Source organism: Parambassis ranga, chromosome 2 (assembly GCF_900634625.1).
Source record: "Parambassis ranga chromosome 2, fParRan2.1, whole genome shotgun sequence".
In the NCBI taxonomy this organism is placed as follows: Eukaryota; Metazoa; Chordata; class Actinopteri; family Ambassidae; genus Parambassis; species Parambassis ranga.
In genome coordinates this window covers 28,947,113-28,964,732 of record NC_041023.1, presented here as the reverse complement: position 1 = coordinate 28,964,732, position 17,620 = coordinate 28,947,113, and the positions used below count along the sequence as shown (strand labels likewise).

At 42.5% G+C, this 17,620-nt stretch overlaps 1 protein-coding gene across 3 annotated transcripts in view; it reads left to right on the top strand.

The window, feature by feature from the left end:
* Positions 1–13,010, top strand: part of wnk1b (WNK lysine deficient protein kinase 1b) — a 73,225-nt gene extending 60,215 nt beyond the window's left edge. For all 3 annotated transcript variants that reach the window (XM_028397426.1, XM_028397419.1, XM_028397434.1), the window contains 13 exons: positions 926–1,009; positions 1,100–1,136; positions 1,221–1,300; positions 1,397–1,678; positions 1,760–2,028; positions 2,121–2,196; positions 2,277–2,406; positions 2,888–3,085; positions 3,408–3,500; positions 5,896–5,937; positions 7,272–7,444; positions 7,913–7,969; positions 8,224–13,010. In XM_028397426.1, coding sequence (XP_028253227.1) covers positions 926–1,009; positions 1,100–1,136; positions 1,221–1,300; positions 1,397–1,678; positions 1,760–2,028; positions 2,121–2,196; positions 2,277–2,406; positions 2,888–3,085; positions 3,408–3,500; positions 5,896–5,937; positions 7,272–7,444; positions 7,913–7,969; positions 8,224–8,649 — 1,947 coding nt within the window. In that variant the 3' untranslated portion in view covers positions 8,650–13,010. The remainder of the gene's footprint in view (positions 1–925; positions 1,010–1,099; positions 1,137–1,220; positions 1,301–1,396; positions 1,679–1,759; positions 2,029–2,120; positions 2,197–2,276; positions 2,407–2,887; positions 3,086–3,407; positions 3,501–5,895; positions 5,938–7,271; positions 7,445–7,912; positions 7,970–8,223) is intronic.
* The last annotated feature ends 4,610 nt before the right edge of the window (positions 13,011–17,620 follow it).

Sequence of the window (17,620 nt, the reverse complement as noted above, 5' to 3'; positions counted from 1 at the left end):
AAAAATCTGACCTGCCACGTTCCAGCATTCACTTCTCGGCTCTTATGTAACTCTCCTGAGCTGAGACTCATCCTGTTTGATTAAGATAATCCTGCCGCAGCTGGACTTCACAAGGGATTTGATTTTAATGATTTATTTTTTAATTGTGGTTAATTGCTCCAGAGAATGAAAGGCTCTGCACTGCCTCCACATTACAGTAACTCAGTAAAAATATCTTGCTAATAAGGACCAGTGTATCCAGGGGGGGATTCAGTTTTATTTGTGTAACATTTTACAACCGAACTTGTCTCCAGACGCTTCACAGATCCCAGGGCCTGTTCTGTTAGCAGAAATATTCATACCTATAACAACAAATCATTGTGTTTTATTTCCTCACTTGAAGTATGCAACCTCACCACTAGACGGCACTATACTCTACAGTCTGGTCCTTTAATTACAATTGAACAAAACAAACAAATCAGTAAATAAGTTTAAAATAAAATAAATCAGTGTAGTTTACTCTTTATTTTTACTTTTAACCACACCTTTTAAAACACAAAACCTGATATGAAGGATAATCTGAAACATAATCTGTGCGCTCTGCTGTCAAATTTATAAATAACTTGCACAGGGAATCCATACCTGCATGTATACATATGACCAAAAGCACACAGATAAAAAATAGTGTTAGCATAGCCATGGTCTCCTCTGTTCCAGTAAAGGCACTGTAATGCTAGCCTTAGTCACCCTTAGTCATGAATCTGTAATCTGTTTCTCAGCCAGAACCTAAAGACCTGAGGACAACCAGTCAAAAACTGAAACTGTGTATGTGTGTGTGCTTTAGGCTGATCTGTGTGGCTTATCTATAACCATTTGTCAGTGGCCAGGCTTGTGTGTGTTTGCTTATATTATGCATGTCTAACAGTGGGTCTGTGATTATCTTCAGTCCCAGCAGCCTCTAGAAGACCTGGATGCCCAGCTGAGGAGAGCACTTAGCCCAGAGACTGTTCCTGTGAGCTCACACACGCAGGTAAACTGACACATATGAAAACGGTTTATAAATTCAGTGAAACTAGTCAGTGGTAACCTGTTTGCTCCTCTCTCTCTATGCTGGTTTCAGGCCTCTCATGGTGGTGTACCTTCAGTGGGTCAACCAAGTATGTACATTGTATTTCACTAACATGTAATTCTTTCTATCTGTGGTTCTATATGATCTGAATGATTTATAATCTGTCTTTTAGTTCCCTTCTCTCTGGAGGAAGAAATTGCACCCTCTCCTGCTGCTCCTCCTGCATCTGGGATTACACTGGGAAGATTTAGGGTAAAAGCCATTGTGACCCCACACACCACACATGAGTAGCTCATATGACAGATCTGGAGTTCAGTGAAGGACATCCTTCTCCGTCTTCCTGCTTAGGTCTCTCTAGCTGCTGTAGAGCCTGCTGCTCAGCGCCCAGCCTGCACTGAATCCTCCACCACCTCCTCCACTTCATCTTCTTCCTCGTCATCCTCCAGTCTCTCCAGCCCGGAGAACACTTTGCACAAAGACTCCTCGTCTCCACTGAGAAAGGGAGGTGTACAAGGAGGAGATGTTGTAGATGGACCCCCTCAAAGGACTCCTGGTGGATCCCACCAGCCCTCCCCTCTCACCTCACCTTGTCCCTCACCTAAGCCTACAACTACCATCGGGCGATTTCAGGTATTTGCTCTTTTTCTCTTGCCTTCTTTGTTCTACCCTCCTTAAAAAGAACTCATTAAACATTTATTGATTTCCTCTCAGGTTACCACCAGCACTGAAGCCCGTGTCGGCAGATTCTCAGTCAGCCGTGCTCAGGAGGAGAACCTCGACTCCGCTCAAAGTCCTCCTGTTACTCAGGCTGCCAACGGACCCAGCGATGCGGGGAAAGCTTTGACCCCAGACTCCTCTCATAAAGCCTCCCTGCCAAGTCTTAACAACAACTCCTTCAATAACTCCTACATTAGCAGCGACAACGACTCAGAATTTGAGGATGATGACTTTAAACGGGAAGTCAACCACCTCAGAGAAAAGTATGTTGGGTCTTAGGGATGTTCAGCACTTCCTGGATAACTTTCCATCTTTCTTTTTATTCCTTACTTTCTGTACATCTTTTTACCACCAGGCACATGCGAGAGATTCAGGCTCTCCACTCCCGCCAGAAGGAGGAAATAGACAGTCTGTTCACCAAGCTGGGAAAGGTGACTCATCAACGTCTGTAAAAATAACTATATATATTCAGCTTTACAGTACAAAAACCACAATCCTTCTATTGGTATAGGTTCCTCCAGCTGCTGTGATGCCTCCAATTATAGCTTTGACTGGCAGGAGGAGGCGACCTACTAAAAGCAAATCATCCAAATCGTCCAGAACCAGCTCCACGCACGGCAGCAAAAGTCCGTTACAGCCAGGTGGGTGTGTGTTTGAATATTTATATTAAAGGTTCAGTTCATCAAAAAAGATAAAATACCATCAGATACAAAAGTGTGTTTGTATTTGTAATTTATTTGGACTGACCCTTTAATTTGGCATTTCAGAACACAAAAATATTCAGTTGAATGTTTTTTAAGTCCACTACAACCAGGACAGTCAAAGACATTTACTCTAACGTAACACCCTTTCTGTGTTTATGCATCCGTGTGCACATATGTGTGTGTAATTCTGCTTGTTTACACGTGCATGTGGGTGTACGCTCAATCAGGCTCGGAGCTGGAAAATTTCTGACTGCTTTCCTTGTTTTTCTCTGTGTGTATGTGTGTATTGGTGGGTGGGGGTGTCTGTGTAAATGTCTGGGGTGACGGGTCTGTCCGTTATCTTTATGTGTGTGTGTGTCTGCTTTCTGTGTTTGTCCCTGCCCTGTCCTTTTCTGCCCGTGCCTTGTGCTATCTCCAGGCAGCACTTTATCCGCCCAGAGCGTCCCGACTATGTACCCCGGCCAGCTGGCTCTTTTAGCCCCAGGAGGATTAGCAGATTCAGGCAGCAGCACTCTGCTCCAGCCCCTCAAACCCTCTCCCTCCAGTGACAACCTGTGTTCAGCCTACACCAGCGAGGCAGCACTCTCTGTGCCCAGCCTGTGCGCTCCCACCCCAGGTAGGCATGCCGCTGAGAGCTCCAGGCTGCAGCAGGCCTCATCAGTCGCCCCTTCAACTGTTAAACTGATACTATAAGCAGCTCCGCATGCGGACACAGAATGCATGCAGTTGGTTCATCTTCATTCCCTTTCAACAAAAAGATCTGTCTTTCTATGTGTAAAACAGTGTGACGGCTAACTCACTGTTAGCATCCTTTCTGTGTCTCTTCTCTTCCCTCTCATCCTTTTCTGTCATGTCTGCTGTCTATCTTCGGTCTCCTTCCTTCCTTCACCCCTCTCCTTACATCCTCATTTCTCTCCTTTCCTCCTCCCTCTCTTCAGGCTGTGTAAAGTTCAGCTGGGGTTCGGAGCGTTTGGCCTTCAAGCCTGGCGGCAGGAGGACGCGCTTTCTGAGTACGCCCTGCTTGGCTCTTTGTGTGTAACGCTTTATTTCTTTGCTCTTCTTCTCTTTTATCCCTACGTAACTTTTATTCTTGTTGTTTTTTTCTTTGTTTTGTTTTACTCTTATATCCGTCAAGTCATCCTGTCTACCTTTGGGTTTTCTTCTTTGATGGAAGAAGACTCTCTGCTTCTGATATCACCAGTGTCCTGTAGAAATCTGATCTCCAAAAAGATTTGATTTGAAAATTTGCTTAGGTATCAAGCATGTTGCAGAAACAAGTAAAAAATACATTACAATTACATTAGGGCCCTAATTAGAGATGAAACCCTGCTGCACAAAACAGTATGCATACATGCACACAACATCAGTTTATTCCAACAAAGATATTTACCTGACTAGTGAAGATGAGCATTTGACTCATATTCCTGATTATGTGCAGTTGTGCGTATTATCCCTAAAGCACCCTCTAAAAAAGGTCAGCATCACAATTTTCTTTTATCTAAAAACTTGTTGATTTTCAAGAGGTAGTGTTACATAAACAGTGGTGACAGCACCAAATATAAATATATACATGCACTCATGTGTAAAGAATGCTCCTAAAACAAAAGCAATGGCAGCATTACCTGCATGATCAGAAGATATACAAATGGACCGTGTCGTTTAGACATGTGCCAAAATTTGAAATATTGTCGTATTCCTAAGCATTGAGAGATAAGCTCTTCCTTCCTTCCTTCCTTGACACAGTCATCGTTCAACATCACATTTAATGCTGACCTTTTGACTGCGGGAAAATAATCATCATGTCAAATACAATAAATCACTGCATCATAATTAAAACAAAGGGCACAGAAAACTGTGTAAAAGGCTTTTTATTTCTTCTGCACATGCCGTTACTGGTGGTGTTAATACTGCAGAATGCTGCGGCTGAGCAGCTGCTCTGTCAGAAATACACCAGAAGAGCAGCTGGTGTATCTGTTGACACTGCAACCAAACAAACTTGTGCAGTTGGAATAAAGTTAATCTTGTTTTTCTGTCATGCTGTCAGCAGCTATGATCTGATTTTATGCTGCAGGACGTCACTGCGACTCCTCTGGCCACTTGCTGATAATCCCATGACTGAAAAAAACAATTAAACTTTAATTTGAAAACCGCAAGTTTCATCCATTTGACTAATGCTCCCTGGAAAACTGTTAACACTCGAATAGGCTTTAAGTCCATAATAACTAGCACTGAGCAGCCTGCAGCATGTCAGGCTAACTCCATACGATCCATGTCATATTAACCTAAATTTTACATCCCGGCTGCTTTCGTTTCTAACCTGTTTAAACAAGCAGACTTACATGAAGGAAAAGACCTGATGACTTGAGCTTCCTGTTTGTAATAGGACATTTGTTAATGTAATCAGGCACAGATCTGTGCCTCTGTCTTTTTCTTTAACTGTATTATAATCATGATCTGTAGTGTTGAAATGTTTTCGCTTGATGAAGAGATGTTTTTGTTTCTGAACCCTCTGCAGCTCAAACCCTTTCTCTCCCGTCTTTCTGCCCTCCCAGCCTCACTTTATTCTTTGTTTTCACCTCCTCTGTCCCTCACCTGCCCCCCTCCTCCCCTTGTCTCAGCTGCACCAAGACGGGAGAGAGACAGATCTGGGTCTTTGTAACTTTTCTTTGTAATGTTTCTAAAATTGGCATAAAATTCTTGTTAGTCTGATGAAGTGAACAAATATGAGATGCACAAAGGACACTTTGAACACCATTTTGGACCCAGTTCTGGCACAGAACCTGTGAGCTGTGGAGAGGTCTCAGAACCAGGCGTTGGTTACCCCAAAACATCTTAAAGCCACAGCACACAGGCAAGGACACTGTGGAGTTGTAGCACTGTTGTCACAGTAAGGTTGGTTAAAGCGATGTTGATATTGCAGGATTAAATGGTTTCTGCTCCGTAGCTGTCGAATGAGCAGGCTTTAATTCAGCACCTGCACTTCTTTAAAAGAAGTTGGTCATTTCTCACAGCTGACACAAACAACAAACAATGGAAGCTATGCTAACGTAGTTTAGACCAAAGAGAGGGATCGAAAAATGCTTAAACTTCACCTCACTGAGAAACATCACAGTTACCAATTTTCTCAAAACAACACTAGCTAGCTTGCTAGTGGTGCTAGCTCTAGGATCATAGGGTCTCGCCTGGTGATCTGGTGCAGGAATGTCACCACAGACAGACTTCTCCTTTATTTCCTGTGGACCCAGGGCTCTCTTTGCACTGTGTGGCAGGTTTTAAGATGTCATCGGGCATGTCAACCCCAAAGCTGAAGTTGTTTTTTTAATCGACTGATGCTCAGATGCATTGTTTGGTTTTCGGGTGTTGTGGGCGTGGTTTAACTCTGACTCTCTCCCAATCATCCCGATTGTTGTCTTCCGGGCCTCACAGGGAAGATGGTGAAAAAAGTCTGCCCCTGCAACCAGCTCTGTAGTAACTATCACTCTTTTTGGTCTTTCCTCCCCTCCCTTCATTCATCCCCTCCACCCCCACCCACCCTTTGCACTTGCTCTCCCACGCTTCCTCCTGCCCACTGACGCCCTGTGGAGTTAAACTCTGACCTCCTCCTGCCAGATTTGATATCAGTTCAGTTATTTCAGCTGTTCCATTTTGGCATTTTGTTGAAGATGTTTTTGGCGATAAAGGTTCGGTGGGGAAATCCAGTGTGAAATGACTGAAATGAGCAGCCGTAGCAGATTCAAACTGCATGCACCTGCAAGCTCTCTTACTTTCTCACCCACACAAGACACACTAACACACCTGAACAGCTGCTACTCTGCCCCCCCCCCCCTTGTCATGGCTTGTCTACACTACACTGACCAGAATTCCATGCTGTCAGTCAGTCGTGACTCAGCATCTCTTCATTTCTTATTTTCCTCCATTTTGTTTAGCATGATGACAGTTTTTCTTTGTCAGACCAACTGTTGGATCCATTCCTACTGGATAATCCCTGTATATTGTGTCTCTAATTGTTGTGAACAGACATGTAAATATTTCATGCCCGTGCTCATTTTGTCGGCATGGTTTTGTTTTGTTTTGTTTGCATAGGAAAACAAGAATTTATGATATTCCTGCTTAAAAAATAAGATGTTTTGGGGCATTGCCTGCAGTTTTTAGGATCTAGATTTGAAGCCAACTCTTAAATTCTGTGGCAGAATCTTACTCAGTGTGTATGCAAAGCTGAGGTATTAGCCTGTCAGTGTATAGTGGTTTCCCCTCAGCTTGAGGGACTTACATGAATCCTTGGAACATGGTATGATGAAGGTACTTGATCATTATAATCTTTCACAGTAGAGCAGGGAGCCTGGCCAGTTTGCAGTGTGAGCTTTTTTTCTTCTTGAATTTGTCATAAGTTTGATGGCTGAGAGGCTGCTAAAAGCATACTACCTGCTGTTATATAGAGCTTGAGTGCCATCTAATGGTGGAGAAATGAATTACAGCTCACAGATGAGTGGTACACAGGGGAACTGCAGGACTGTGCTGGCCTAAACGAGAACGTTGCTGAGCATGTCCGCTTCACATTGCCCAGTGTATCACTAATCCTTTATATGAGACAGAAACAGGGTCAGCGTTTATCAGAAGAGTGTGCAAAAGTTTCCTCCTCATCATCATTATTTCCATGCTGACCTCAACAACAGCTGTCTGCCTTTCTCATGGTCAAGACAGATCCTGCATTCACATTCATTCGAATAACATTTAGATTTAACTTGTTTGTAGACAGTGTCTCACATCAGTTTGCTCTTCTCCTCCCACCCTCTCTCTCTCAGGGACTAACAGCACCAATGCAGTGAGCGGTTCTGGTGGTTTGGGTCAGAGTCAGGGGGGTTCTCAGAGTCTACCGCCCAACATATCTGCCCCTCACCAGAGGAAAGGAACTTTCACTGATGACCTCCATAAACTGGTGGACAACTGGGCCCGGGATGCCATGAACCTTTCACAGGTTGCCTCCTAGTTTAATTATCTGATTTAATATAATGACAGAGGACGTCCCTCCAGCAGTGACTCACCCACTCCTGTTATTAGTTTACCAGACAGGACGGCTGATAGTGGGAAGGATATAAACTGTGAAACCTGGTTTGTTAAGAGAGGCTGAGTCTCCATGTGACACTTTGGGTGTGTGTGGGGAACATTAGCTGATGTTTGCCCCTTTGTTGTCTGGAAATGCAACAACAGCTGGCTGCAGTAGACGTTTTAGAATCCACTGGAGCTCAAGTTTGTGACTGTAAATCTTAACACCAAGAAAAATGTTTGTTTGACGACCTCACCGCAGCCTCTGAGAAAAGCCTTCCAAAAAACATTCAGTAAACTGAATTGTTGTATTACACAGTACACAGAGTGGATTTCAAACATGTAAAAAAACATCCCATTTATAGTATTTATAAATAACTCAAATGTTCTTGTTTTTTAGGGTAAGAGGAGTGCCAAACAGCTGCAATCGGCTCCAGCACAGGGACACAGCTATGAGGTTAGTGTAACACTATTGTTCAACTAGCCTTTTAGCACATAAATTAGCTAACAATGCTAATTTCATCTGTGGCATGTGGCTATTTGCACATATAACAGGACAGGAGCACCTGTAGCCAATAGTGCTATTTGCACCTTCAGTAGCCAAAACTTTGACTGTGTGACTATTCTCACCTGGGTGCAAATAGACACACCAGAAAAATGAGTTTACGGTGTCATAGTTTAGTGTTAAAATGATGTCTCCACACCCGGCAGGTCATCCAGTCAGCCAGTCTAGGCAGGAAGTACTCGGCTCCAAGCCAGCTATGTCCCAGCAGCATAGGTGGTTCAGCCCACCTCCCCACGAACCCCACCACTGCTACCTCTCTGGCTGCCCGCAAGGGCTCTTTATGCCACCCACCTGCCTCCTCCACTCCACCACAACCCCAACCCCCCCAGTTCATCCACTACACCCCCACTGCTGCCTACAGCGCACAATGGGCTGGTCCAGCTCACGGCCTGCCGACTTCGCACCAGGTACCAACACAACCCCTGCTGGTCAGCACCTCCCAGCCTCTGGGCCCCTACCCCACCCCACAGGGTCAGATTCCAGGGCAGGGGCCGCTCCAGGCGTTCCATCTGACCAACACTCTGCAGAAGTCAGTCAGTAACCCAGGAGGACCTAACCTGAGGACCACGTAGGACTTGGGGGGGGGGGGGTGATGGATGGTTTGAATCACCGGCTTGGAGTGGAGAGTTTTGGGCTGGATTGCTTGACTGGAGAGAACTGAAGGAATGTGGAGAGCGGCTGGAAGCTGACGTGTCTGAAAAGAGAAAAGGAAAAAAAAACGGGAATGCAGGAAAATAAATGCATAGGTTGCCATCTCAGCTCACCTCCACTTACATCTATGTGTGTGAGAGGCTGTCTCAAATGCAGCTCTGCAACCCCCTCTGTCTGCAGTGGGCCTGTGACAGTCAGCCAAAACGATCAAAGATAAAGGAAAAGACTCATGAGTGCAATGTTAAAAGGCCAAAGAGGATCTGACAGGGTGAGACTGGGGTCAAAATGTGTTTGGGCTCTTATGGCTGGGTCACACATGTTCCATTTCATGCTCTAATATGAGAGGAAGCATCCTCATGACGTGGTGGTGGACAAACATAAGACTGAGTAGGAGGAGGAGGAGGAGGAGGAGGAGGTGGTGTGTGATGTTGCTCTTTTACAAAATCCAAATTTAGCCCAGTAATTTCTCATTTTAGAGGGGAGAGCTGGTTGTTTTACTTCATCAAACAGAAGCAGAACATGTGAGATTTTTTAAAACCATCTTAAGTTTAACTGAATATTTCAGGAAGTTTTCAGCATCAAAGCACAAAGGATGTTAAGAACGAGTGAGTGAGGACAGCACTTCTAGCTGCACCTCTTTCTGTGTTTTCTCCCCTCTGCTTTAAAAACATAGAAAAAAAGATGGAGGAAAGAAAGTCAAACACCTCGCGTGTTTCCTGTTACACTGGAGCATAAGTTAATACAGCAGGCCCAACAGATTCTTCTGCGCACCGAATGCCTCCTCACAATCACAACTCCTCCTCTTCTTTCGTCCTTCTCTGTTGCCATTTGAAGCAATAACAGCAGAAACCTTGTAGAGGTTAAAAACAAAAAAAGCCCAAACACGAGCGTGACAAAGTGGCCTTGTTATCAGAATAATATCAGAGTCCTTGTACAGTTTGCGTCTGTTTATTTTTTAGAATGTCAGCGATGATTCCATTTTGTTGTTTATTTTGTTGGGTTTTGTTTGCTCGCTGCCCCCGGCTAGCAGTCTGACACACACACACAATTCATGACACATTCACACTCTGCATACACATAACTACACTCACACATTGGTTGGAGGCGTAGCAGCTGTTTAACCAACTCCTTGTGTCACAAATCAGTATGGTTTCAACATTCGGGTTGAAATTATTGCAATGTACATTATTATCGTTGTTGTTAATGATTATTATTCTATTTAAAAAACAAAAAACAAAGTTGTGTTCTGTTAATGGACCTGTTATTTACATGCACATCGCTGTACGATGTGGAGACACTGTGATTATTGTTGTTTGTTATTAGCAAATGTTGTTGGACAACATTAGTTTTAGGGTGAAATATCACAAGGTTTAAAAACAAAAAAAAACATACAGAAACCCGTTTGGGGTCCTTTCACTTTCAATTCACTGCTTTTCTGCAGAGACTAATTGATTGATTAACCCTTCTTTTCAATACGTGTCCTTCCATCCATTTGGTAGAGGACAAACTTCAGAACCAATGCCTTACCCACAACCGATCAGCCGCAGACTCTGTTCGTCGTAATTGAATTGAAAGTTGAAAGCAACCTCCGAGCCCTGCGTGTAAAGACAAACCAGAGTGAAAGGTGGGATAGTTGATATTTAGATAATAAAGTAAAGCTAGCTATTTTTTTCTTAATACAGTACTTATATATCAGACACTTTAAATAGCCCTCCTGTTCCCTTTCTCCCCTGGGTTTGTTAGATAAATGTGAATGTACAAACTATTGGTGTCCATTTTAATGTACTTGAAAAACCTTTATTTTTCTTTGCTCCTCCCGACTCCCCCCCATCCTTAGAGCCTCTGGCAAACACCAGGGGAACTTACTAGTGCCTTGCATTCTTCCTGTTGCTTCTTCTTCATTGGTGGGCAGAGGGAGGAGGCGGGGGGGTTCGAGGATTTGGGTTACACATTTGAACAGTGGTGATGGTTGGACCTGGTTAGTGGAGGAAGCCTGCAGTAATAGTGGCGTGTGTGTGTTTGTGGTGGACCTGAGATGGCTGCCATTTGATGTCAGTGTTGTTTCTATTGCTGTATTTTTTTCAGTTTTATGGAGGGAGTTTATTGAAGATTGTATTTTGAAGCTTGGACCACTCTGTACTTAAGAGGCACTGACCCGGATGCAGCATACACAGTCAGGAGAGGAGAGGACTTGGCGTTACTTTTAATGTTCCCGATATAGATTTTATACCAAAACCTTCCTGTGAAATCAGCTGATATAATTTGCATGAAAATGTTAAACTGTGACCAGAATAGTTATCCAAGAAATGTGTGGTGGGCCATGATGTTCTACTCTCTTTCCTATGGGGCTCCTAGAAGGGAACAGTGACAATGTGTGTTAATGCTGACCTCCGTATGCTAACTTGTTTTGCAGATGATGTGACCCTTCAGTGCTCTTTGTAAAAAGCCTGTGGTTGTCATTCAGTCTGTGTTGCCATGATTGTAGCAGCCATGGCTAAAGCTACAGTTACTCTAGCTGTGCCTGAAAGCCAAAGCTGAGGGAGCACTGACACCTCACACAGCTCCGCCTTTCTCCCTAGATCAGAGGGTTATTAAGCAATTCTTGCCATGACCTTTAGGGGGCTCTATTTTCAGATTTGGCTTGTGAAACACTGTGGCCATCAGATCAAAAAACAAGCCCTGGCTGTGTGCACAGGAACCCAAAAATCTCACCTCCTCATTATCATGGCCACAATGGTGTTTTCCAGCTGATGTTGCTAAATCCATGTAAGTGACACCATATTTTGCTACACCTGCCTATTTCAAAACTAATGAGATGAAAGAAAAAACTTTAGCATAACAGTATTTTCCATAATAAAATAACCATTCTTAGTTGAAATCCGGATTAAAGACAGTTCCATGAAAGAGTTGGAGGTGGTGTACAATCTTTCTAGCGGCCATCAATCTTCAAGGAAGTTTATGAAGCTGAACAATTAGGATTAAGTTTTATTCACAGAAATAACCAAAAAAAAAGAAGTAAGCTTTAACAAATATTTTAATGTGAGAGCACTGCAGTGTTTGTGACAACGTCTGTGAGCACAGTGGTGATGATGATGATGATGATGATGATGGTGGTAGGCGATGAAATCCAAGACCCTCTCCTGTCTTCTGGTACAGAGTTGTTATTTTATTTGGATTCTGGGTTACACTTACTTTGTAAGATTTGTGCAAAACAACGTTGCTTTGCCAGTTTTTTCCACCTCTCACTTATAATAACAGTAATGCAGCATTTTTCTACTAATAGGACATTTTGGTTGAAGCTGTGAATAATCATTGAGCCACTTTGCTTTATAGTTCTGATGCCACCCAAGTCAGTGCCATTTGACTTAGTCAGTGGATTATTACACAAAAAACAGTACTCACTGGAGCTGTTGTGGTTGCCAGGTAACATCCTGGATTTTCACTTTGCGACTGCTCGAGCCTCAAATGATTGAAGTTTGATGAGGTTGATTGCTGCATAAATAAAATGAAAGTGCAATGGCTTCAATGCAATATTCCTACAGTATGCTATCAAGCTCTGGGTATGGTTTGGCGCCCCCTGCTGGAGGATTGTGAAGTTGTTTAGAGTAGTGGTGGAGGAACTTTACTGTGAAAGGATTGGTTGTTTTCCAGCACAGGTGCTTTTATTGTGAAGTGGAACACATACAGTTGTAGCAATAGTTGTCCGTTGGTGTGTGTGTGGTCTGTTCAGGACTCGCTTACCCTTTATGCTTTTTACTATAAAAGTGCCCACTTGTGAAAATAAAAAAAAGCCTTTCAGTGCACCAACACACACACACAGACTCACACACCTATAGTGCATCTCTGCTGTTTTTACGTAGCTTGTTTCTGTGAAATGTCGTGTTGAGCACAGCGACAGTTCCTGTTACTGACTTTTTTTTTCTCACCATCTTGATTAGCTGTCCGATGCTTTCATTGTTTAAACTCTCACTTGTTTTATGTGCCATTTGAATGTCTCTGACGGCACCTAATTTAATTCAGTGGTTTCCATTTTTCAGTGTTGTGGTTGATGTTGTACAAAAGTGGTTTTTGGATTCAATTAAAAAAAAAAGGATAAAAGGATGAAAGACAAACAAAAAATACATGTAGGGAGTCATCGGCAGCCTTTAACGGTATGTTTTGCACTAAGTATAGAGTGTTCAAGCTTCATATTAAAAACAAAACTTTGCGCTTTGCGCTACAATACAATTACATTTGTTACTTTATTTGTAAAAACTTAATAAATAAAAGTTGTTTAAATTAATGGCTTGACTCAAGTTTTACATACAGTGTTTGGGACAGAATTCAGATCTTGAGGAAGTGGACATCCTCATGAGTCGGTGAAATTCTTGCCTGGGTCAATGAATAAGTTTAGTATATAAGAGTACAAGTTACAACTGGTGAAGTGGAATAAATCTAAAAACCATACGGTTTTTAGATTTATTCCAAGTATTGGATACATGGATCATGGAAAATGTTACATTTGTACCAGGGGTATAGTATAGTATAGTATATAGCATAGTATAGTGTATAGCATAGTATAGTGTAGTATAGTTTGTAGGGTAGGGTAGGATAGTATAGTATAGTATAGTATAGTATAGTATTGATAAGTATCCTTAGGTTGTGATGCCTTCCCAAGACAGAGACAATCATATTACTGCTAATATGCAGCTCATATTTTGACAAAAGGAAAAGTTTATTTATTGCATCTCTAAAGAGAGAGTTGTGTGCATTTATAGCACAGCAACAGGTAGAAAGGAGGTTCAACAAAAGTGCATTCTGAGATGGAAAACTCTTGAGTCTAAGAACATTCAGCAAGAGGAGGGATCCTTCACCAGGATGAGGCTTAAGATCTGGATTTACACTCAGTAGTAACAATAACCTGAAACTGGATCATGGTGAGTATAGAGTTAAATAATTTATATTTAACTAACTTTCCTAGCTGAATATATCAGTGAAGATGTGTTTGTGTTTTGTTATTGCAGTACTTGTCTCTCTCCACACGGCTCCACCACTTCAGTTGATCTACTGCAGGATTTATGGCACTGCGTACGCCACAGCCCGCTTCCTGTTATCCAGGCCATGTTCAACAGAAGCCAATCAGGAATCAGCTCGTTGTGAGGTGTGAATCTGTGCTTATTATCGGTTGCCATGGATACAATGAAAATAAGTCGTTCAGCCAGGAGAGAGAGAGAGTCCTGAGGAAGGAAGGGAGGAAGGAAAGTGAGACTTACCCGGTACATTATAACAATAAATTCCCATAATGCAGTTTTCCTGCTATGATATGAATACTGCACTGCAAAACAATGTAGCACACTATGCATCTTTGTGAAGCAGCTTTGTTTATTATTTTAATCTGGAATACTAGTAAAACGTGCAAGAAAACGGAGTGTAAAGAGCTAGATGAGAATATAAATATTTATCCAGTATTTTTTCAGATGGCCTGGCTCTCAGCAGCTTCACACACTCTTCACACCATCAACTGCCGGGTCCCACACACCCCCCTTTCGGCACAGATTTCTCTCATACTGGGGTTTTGCACTGAATAATAGAAGGATGCCTTCCTGCTCACGTGTGAACATTCTTTCTAAATGTGGCAGGAAAAAACACAGACATGAGAAGAATGGAGTTTGGACAGGCTAAGGGACAAGAATGGCTTCCACCTGAAGGAAATAATTACGCATGTTAATTCTTTGGCTGATTTTAATGACAGAAATATTACGCCCACAGAAATACGCGCAAGATCTGAAGAGATACACATCCACAATTTATGTGTAAACACTCCAAATTACACATAAATATACACATTTATGAAGAAACACAAGAACGTACACACAGATAAACATACGTTTAAGTTAAAGAGGAAAATAAATAGAACTTTTTGTTTTTGTTTGCAGTGTCTATTCATCCTGCCATCATAACCAAGTAGGGGAGTAACATCAGATTTTTTTTCTCAGGCAGGATGAAATGAATGAAATGACAGGGCGCTCCGAGAGAGATGAGGGGTGAGGGAGGGGAGGGTCGTGTGTGGGTGAGAGGACTCAGACACAGACTGCAGACTGAGAGAGAACAGCCAGTTCTGTGCAATGTAAATGCTCCAAAAATAACCTCCAGATACCATTTCCCTCAATAAATCTACATCGTGTCTGATCCTCCGCTCAGCTGTGGGGACTAGAAATGTGTCATTTTTAGACAATATTACACCTACAGGCATTAATGCTAATATGGGGGACAAAAAACTGACTGTGACTGTGTGAACTGAGGCTCTTTTTAAACTATAGCTTTCACTTCTGAGTAATTCTTCCACCACTGGTTGCATGCCATCTCTAAGCTGTGTCACAACACAACAGGACAGCACCGAAACAAGAGATTTATGGAACACAGAGGTCTGTACAGACTCAGTCCTGTCAACTATTAGCTGTTATTTTCACCCAAATTGGAATGGCTGATATGGTTGTTCACACTCATAATAGAGACAAGCATCAGTGTGTCTGTATGACTTTGAGAGCTCGAGTAACAAACTAAAAGCAAAAACTGCAACAAAGTCTGAAAAATATCATGTTGAAGCAGCTTTTTGGTCTCAGATCAGAGCCCGATGTGAAGGTGTGTGACCCATTTATTCACCACAACCTCTTTTTATGTAGCCTTATCTGACTTCCTAAAGGCTTTCAGTATCATTTTATGTAGTATCATCTGTAGTGTGACCTGTAAAATATTCTTGTTAAGACAAAATATGACAAATAAGCACTTTTTAAAAAAAAAACAACCTTTATATAAACTGACCTATCTGAACCACAGCATGAGCCACAGAACCACAGAAAACCAGCCTAATGCTGTATCACAGTGGAACCAAGTCAAACTGATGGGTTGTTCCACAGCATGAGACAGGAAGTGGTCGCTGCTCCACCTGCTGTAACCAGAGTAGTTCACAGTGTCATATGAAGAAGCAAATAAAAGCGGCATTTAACAGTTCAATAACACCCAGCATGGTTTTTAATGTGCATTATAATCAGACAGACAGACACACAATAACACAGTGATGTCATCAAACATTAAACATCACTTTGTCTCGTCGTCTGTCCAAACTGGTTGTTTTTGCAGAGTCAACCACTTATTCAGATAGCTGCCTATTACATAATGGTTTTAGCTGACTGAGAGTTTCCAGAGGCCCAATAAAAGTGTGTGTGTGCATGTGTGCGTGTGCGTGTGTGTGCATGCACATACTACATAATGATCCTAAGGTGGCTTGTAAAAGTAGTATAGATGTAAATTTGTTAATACATCCTCCAAAATCTAGATTATTTCTGGTTGAATCTCTTGATTTAATATTGAGTGAAAGTTGATCATGGTTGTAGTTGTATAGTCATAAATCCGACGTTAGATTCAGTCTGAATGAATTCTGTGAGTGAGTGTGAGTGAAAAAAGGTGCAACTTTCACCGATTAAGGTATTGTGCTAAAAGCAACATTTGTAAAATGCAGATTGAATCAATCATTTTACATGAAGGTATAAAGATTTCTTAATCTTTCTTAATCTTAATCTTAATATATTGTTTATATTAATGTGCCTGCCTTCTTGTTCTCCCTCTCTCTGTTTTCCCTCTTCTTCCTCTTTTATTGGGCCATCAGCCTCTTAGTTACCTTCAGCTGCCCTTGGATGAGCAGCAGTTTAAAACCTGTGACCAGGGCGTTACTGAAGTGGAACGCTGGGTAAATACAGGCGAGCGCTGACTCTCAACCTGAGCTGGTGAAACTGCCTCAGGTGAATTAGAGAAGGATCATTGTGACAAACAGAAAAGAATGGACACTGTTTACTTGAAGGAAAAAACACACTGCTTCCTGTGCAGTGGCGAGATGATGTTGCAACCTGGCTGTGTTTAGTGTAATCATGTGGAGGTGTAAACAGAGGCCGCAGTTTCAGACTGGTCTGTGTGGGCTCACAGGTGTAACTCCCGCTGCTGTTTCCTTCGGCCTGAGAGCGGCTTTTTCTCTCCTCATCTGTTTGCACAGCTCAGATTAGCACTGATATTAGTCTGCAGACACACACTGTGTGTGTGTGTGTGCGTGCGTGCGTGCGTGCGTGCGTGCTCTGTGTGTTGTTTGTGTAAGCTCCTTAATTCATTTTTAAGACAATGTCCTTTTTAACAGTAACCAGGAAGTCAAAGCTGTATGACATCACAGTGAGAAATGTGTGTATATATATATATAAAATGGTATAAAAATACACACAAACTTCTAAGAGGGTGACTCTTCAGTTCATGTGACTGGCTCCTGAGAAAATGTCCTTAAACAAACACTGACGGTAAGAAAAAACATTTAAACATTTACTGCAGGTCACAGCTGGTTGATCAGGCGCACACACACAGACACACATACAGAGAGAGAGCGAGAGAGAGAGAGAGTCTTGTGTGTGTGTGTGTGTTTGACAGTTGATGACATGTTTAGTGATTAGTGAATGCTGGGCATACTGTGTTTTTCCAGGCGCTTCAGTGTGTGTGTGTGTGTGTTTTATGCTCCCAGGAAGAAGAAAGAAACAATCTGGCCTTGACCGGTCAACTTTGCTATAATAAACCCTTTTTCCTTATTACAAGGGGAGGGTCCAATCTGTGTACTGTGTGTGTCTGTTTGTGTGTGTACTGTGTGTATCTGTGTGTGTGTGTGTGTGTGTACTGTGTGTATCTGTGTGTGTGTGTACTGTGTGTGTGTGTGTGTGTGTGTGTGTGTGTGTGTGTGTGTGTGTGTGTGTGTGTGTGTGTGTGTGTGTGTGTGTGTGTACTAAGCAGTGTGGTCTTTGCACATAGGTTGCAGTTCAGTGGTTCATGCAGCGATCTGTGCATTACACTGTGGCTATAAGTCACAACACACACACAGTGTGC